Genomic DNA, 5,784 nt, shown 5'->3' with positions numbered 1-5,784 from the left:
TCATTTTTCCACATCAATCAATGTCCTAGAAGTTGCTAAGAATGGTCTCCCCAAGATGAGAGGCATATTGTCATCTTCCTCCATATTAAGCACAACAAAATCCGCTGGAAATATATAATCATTTACCTTTACAAAGACATCTTCTAGCACTCCTTCTGGCCTTTTGATGGATCTATCAGCAAATTGAAGAGACATCAAGGTAGATTTCATCTCCGTTATCCCCAAAGATCGTGCAAAAGAAAGAGGCATCAAGTTGACACTGGCTCCCAGATCATATAGAGCTCTTCCTACTTTAACATTCTCGATCGTACAAGGGATACTAAATCTCCCTGGGTCTTTGACTTTAGACGGCAACCCCTTTTTGATCACATCACTACTCTCTTTAGTTAAAGCTATTGTTTCCATCTCTCTGAGCTTATGCCTGTTTGACAAGAGACCCTTCATGAGTTTTGCATAAAGAGGCATGTTCTCCAAGGCTTCAGAGAAAGGAATATTGATTTGCAACTTCTTGAACATCTCCATAAACTTCGAGTACTGCTGCTTTTCTTTGTCTTGCTTCAGCCGAAGAGGGTATGGGGCTTTTGCATAAGGATCTGGTTGACTGAATCCTGATGGAGGTTTATTTGTAGTTTTCTTATTACGATTGATTGCTCCTCCAAAGTAGGTTACATCATCATAATTAGGAGTCTCTTCTTTCTTAGTATCCTCCTCTTTTGTTTCCTCATCCTTTGGCCCTTTTTTGTCTATCTTGGCTGGCTTATCTTAAGGTTCAATCACCTTCCCACTCTGAGTGGTGATTGCATTACAGTACTCTCTTGGATTAACCACAGTATCACTAGGCATTATCCCCGGAGTTCTTTCATTTAATTGCTTGGCCAACTGTCCAATTTGAGTTTCAAGATTTTGGATTAAAGCCTCTTGATTCTTGATCGATGGCTCTTGAGTCTTGAAGGTCAATCTTGTCTCTTGAATGAAAGCATTGGTGGTTGAAGCCATGGTTTCCACCAATTTCTCCAAAGCTGAATATGAGCTAGATGGAACAGGATGTTGTGGTTGTGTATTGTAAGAGAGACCTGAGTTATTTCTCCAACCCGTGTTATTATTACCTTGGTAGTTGTTCCTTTGCGAGTTTCCCATATAGTTGACTTCTGAAGGTTGAGCTAACAGGAAATTCACAGTCAAATGTCCTTCAGCACATATGTCACATACTACTGGTTCCTCAGCATTGATCGCAGAGATTTGATTCTTAGCAACTATTTTTGTGAGAGATTTCATCTGCTTCTGCAAACTCTGTTAACCAGTCATCAAGATGTCAAGTCTATCTACTTGCAGAATGCCTCTTTTGGAGCTGGGTATATCCTCATTCTCTTCAGCAGCTAATTCTTCAATGAGTTGTAGAGATGCAACTGGAGCTTTGTAAACTAATGATCCATTAGCAGCCGCATTCAGAAATTTTCTATCATTAGGGCATATACTATGGTAGAAGAGCCTCACTTTATCTCCTGCTTGAACAGAATATTGTGGGCAAGCGGTCAATAAGCCTTTGAATCTCCTCCAAGCTGTGTAAAACGATTCACTATCATGTTGAGAGAAATGATCAATCTCTCGCTTCTTCTGCATGAATTTAGAAAGAGTAAAGAACTTCTTTCTAAATTTAACCACAAAGTCATCCCATGAAGTGATGCTCCTTTCCGGTTCATTCCTTAGCCATTCTTTTGCTCTTCCTTTCAATGTAAAAGGAAAAAGAATCAGACGAATAACATCAGTGCTAACTCCATTATGCTTGTGAAGCTGACATAGCTCCAAAAATCCCGACACATGAAGATTGGGATCATAGTCGTCCTCCCCTGAAAATTGATTGTTCTGGAACAGCTACAAGAAGGCCAGATGAACTTCAAAGTTGTTGGCCTGGATTGGTGGAATGATGATTGCAGAAGAGACAGGTGCAAATGATGGGTTGAGGAATTTCTCCATGTTATCCTCATATGGTATTTCTTCAGCCATAGTTGATGTTTCTCCTTGGAAGAGTGATCGGTTCACTCTTTCTTTTTCTTTTCGCTCCTTAGTGAGCCTTCTATTCTCCCTTGCTATCTTTTCAATTTCTGGTTCATAGAGCAAGTCGTTTGGATCAATTGTACCTCACATAAACCATAATTTTAAAAAAATAAAATCAGTAAGGGTAAAAATAAAAATAAAAATAAAAATAAAGGTCTAATCTTAAACTCCACAGATACTACTATTGTTGATTTTTAATCCCCGGCAACGGCGCCAAAAACTTGTTGCGAACACGGCAAGTATACCAGTCGTACACGTAATAAAGTGATTAAGTAAAAGTATCGTTCCCACGAGGACTAGATTCAAGCAATAGTTTCACCGTTTTTATCTAAGTTAGACAATTCAAAAGTAATTTTTGCAAGTAACCAATATTTAATTAAAATATTAATAAAGATGACAATAAAAGAAATTAGTTAAAAAGCTAATTTGAAATAAAAATTGAGTTTTAAAATCAAGAATAAAAATGCAGTTAGGTTTACTTCACCTTCGATCCCCCTTAATTGGTTTAATTATAATTCAGTAATATTCTATCTCAATTATTTCAAACAATTCATTGTCTAGAAATTAATTGGCTAAATGTCTTAGTTCTTTAACCCTTTAACCCAATCAGAATCCTAATGTCTTAGAAATCCCTTTTAGATTAAGCCTTAAGCGCGATGAATTATAAAAGTTTGCAATTCCTACAAATCTATGTCTAGATCATGCAAGAATTGGTGTTCTACCCCTGTCTAGATCAAGATCCCAATATGTCTATCGTGAACCCTAACCATCTTTATCCCTATATAATTGGCCAGATCATACAAGAAATTAAGCATGCAAATCAAGGTAAACACAAATAATTTGAAACAGTTTATTAATGAAAAGAATTAAACCAAAACAAGGATTCATGTCGGATCCATATTCCTAACTACTAAGAAAAATAGCCAGACATAGTTGGCTTAAACAAAACAGGAAGAAAAAGAAATCATAAAGAAGAAGAAGAAGAAGAATCAATATTGCTCAGTCTCCTTCAAGCTCCTCTCTCTCTGAAATCTCCAACTCTGGACTCCGGTGTTCTCCTCCTTCCTCTGAATGTGCTTGCCTCTGTCAAAATTGTGCCTTTGTGTTTCCAAGAGATGCCTTTTTATAGGGATGAAACCATATCTTTTAATTTTTCATAATATCTTCAATGGAATCTTCACTAGAATCTCTAATCATATCTTTGATCCAATACTTCAAATCTTCCCTTTTTTATTTAATGGAAAGCTTTCCTTAAAAATATTCAAACGAAGATTTTATAAGATCTTGAATGATTCAGAAATCCAAAGCAACTCTACTTGAACTCTCTAATTTATCTCTTATTGAGCTGAAATTTACTGCAAAATATAAGAAATCTTATGAGAATATTATTGAAAATAAAATAACAATTTAATTATAATTCTCATAACTTTTAATCAATTTCATGCTCATATAGACCCTTAATATATAGTAATTTGGAGACTCATTAAAGGACGGCTAGAATAGGTTAGATGCCTTATGTATTACACAACAGAGATTATGTCGTGTGAAGAACACAAGATTTGATGTCAGGCACTTTAGGTGAATAGTAATATATCAAATTGGGTATAATATGTGAGGCGTCATGAGAAGGATTTCTGAGGCGTGATTACGGAGCACTCTGTAGTGTGTGTTCACCAAGTGTGAGGATATGGATTTTGGTTTCACGTGATGTTTTGAAGTTTGTTGGGATTCTCACCCTATGTGAAAGGAATAACAACTTGTTTAGTTTTGATGGATTGAGTAAATATTCTCCTAGGAAGGCTTGTGATGATGAGATGTTAAGTTGAGACGATGGCCTGATGGCCTTCAATGATAAGTTAGTTGTGAGGAAGTCAAGTAACAATGATTGTTAACTTAAATTACGTTCAGTTGAAGAAAAAGTTGATAGCTCGGTAGAGTGACTTAGAGTATTATATGTTTATTTATACGTGCTTGTGGGAGAAATATATCCTTTGGAGATACAAAAGACGGATAGAATTTGAGAAATTGGTTTAAGGATGAAATTAGTTCCAAGTGATTAAACGGTTATGTTTAGAAAATTCCAGTGTGATGGGACTTATATGCAAGAAATATAGTAGAGTATATTGAGATGGACATCCATAATCAAATGTCGATGATTGCGAAATTAAGGTATAAATAAGTGAAACATATGTTTAAATTACAACAGTGGCATTGAATGATAAGTAAAAATGGTGAGTTGGTGAAAATATTAGGCATGAGGCCTTTGATGCAGAGGTCATTGATGGATTTTGTGTTTAGGCTTTGAGATGGCTAAGTTGATAGAGTTAAGATGGCTAAGTTGATAAATAGATGAACAATGGGTATGAATTATAGATATGAAGTTATAGATGGAAAGTTTCATGAATGGATTTGTGGATGAAGACCTTGAAGTGACTGACATGAAGTATAAACTATGATGAGGGTTGTTAGCCCCTGTGTCACTAAGAGAAAATATAGTTGTGATTATCTAAGAAGATTGGAGACATGTGATAAAGTTAAGTAAAGTATATAAATATGGAATACACTGTGAGTTGGGATTATTGGGTATTGTAGAGTACCGTTAAAACTAGAAGGTATATGCTTATGGGAAAGCTACGTCATCAACGAAATTGTAAGATTAGTACTATTAGTGGAAAAGACTGGTATATTGGGGTATTATTGAAATAGTATTGGCAACGAAAGGATTGAAGAACTAAAGAAAGTGCAAGACCTTGGGTCAGAAAAATATATGAAGATGAAAATGAAGTGAGGTTAGGCAGAAAAATTTGTAATATAGATATATTATTACCTATAAATTAGTGAAAGTGCAACTGTGGCCTATGAAAAATTTAAAATATAGTGAATTAAAAAGTCATATTACCGGAATTGGCAAGTGTTTGTGAAGGATTGGGGAACGATGGATACCGCAAAAATAAGATTATGCATGTGACGTAAGTAAAATGGTAAAGACGCACACCTGAGGAGGCTACTTGGGAGCTGAAGGACGAGGCTCTCCGGCTATATCCCGAGTTAGTGGACCGGTACGATGCTAATTTTGCGGACAAAATTTCAAAAAGGAGGGGTGAATATAATACCTCATAATTCTAAATCATATTATTAAATTTAAAATATAGATTAAAAGGGTAGGATTAGTGAAAATCCTGAGTTTAGAACCAAAATACGTTAAAAGGGTAAAACGATAAATTGACAAACGCATAACCCTGGGAAAGGAAATTTGAGTAGAAGGTCTCAATTGGAAAAATAACCCCGAAAATGGATTCAGAACGAAAAATTGAGTGGATAGACAATTTTCTGAAAAAATGATGAATAGTATTTTTACCGGGTAAAAATATCGCGATACAGTTGCACCGTAGAGCGTACCGAATAAATTTTGAGCTCTAGGTTTGAAAATAAGTTATGAATGGTATATAGGACTATGATTTGTAATTTCTAATGAAAATTGTTTGAAATTAAGGTTTTTGGGGAAGCGTGTGCATAAGAGCTTAAAACTGTGTTAGTAGTGCAAAACTGCACTTGCAGCAAAGAGAAGAACAGAAAACAAAAATTGCATATTCATTCTCGTGTGTCAAAGTATCTGTACAGTGCATCGAATATAAAGGAAAAGAGTAACAGAATTCTGTTACAACCACTTGGGTGACATGGCTCTAAAAAATAAAGAAAATAAAAAATGTGATATTCTAATACTCCCCC

General features: G+C 35.4%; 1 protein-coding gene across 1 annotated transcript; it reads right to left on the bottom strand.

Moving 5' to 3' along the window:
- On the bottom strand, nucleotides 1-1,275 carry LOC133298495 (uncharacterized). The gene is made up of 2 exons (XM_061497791.1): nucleotides 778-1,275; nucleotides 1-726 (listed from the first exon to the last, which is right to left on the bottom strand). The coding sequence occupies exons 1-2, from the start codon at nucleotides 1,273-1,275 to the stop codon at nucleotides 1-3; spliced, it is 1,224 nt and encodes a 407-aa protein (XP_061353775.1).
- Between the last annotated feature and the right edge of the window lie 4,509 nt (nucleotides 1,276-5,784).

The sequence above is a fragment of the Gastrolobium bilobum genome, unplaced genomic scaffold (assembly GCF_033153095.1).
Source record: "Gastrolobium bilobum isolate Gb01-03AN ecotype WA unplaced genomic scaffold, APGP_CSIRO_Gbil_v1 utg18211, whole genome shotgun sequence".
NCBI classification, from domain to species: Eukaryota; Viridiplantae; Streptophyta; class Magnoliopsida; order Fabales; family Fabaceae; genus Gastrolobium; species Gastrolobium bilobum.
The sequence above is the reverse complement of the archived record's forward strand: the minus strand, read 5'-3'. Positions and strand labels throughout refer to the sequence as shown.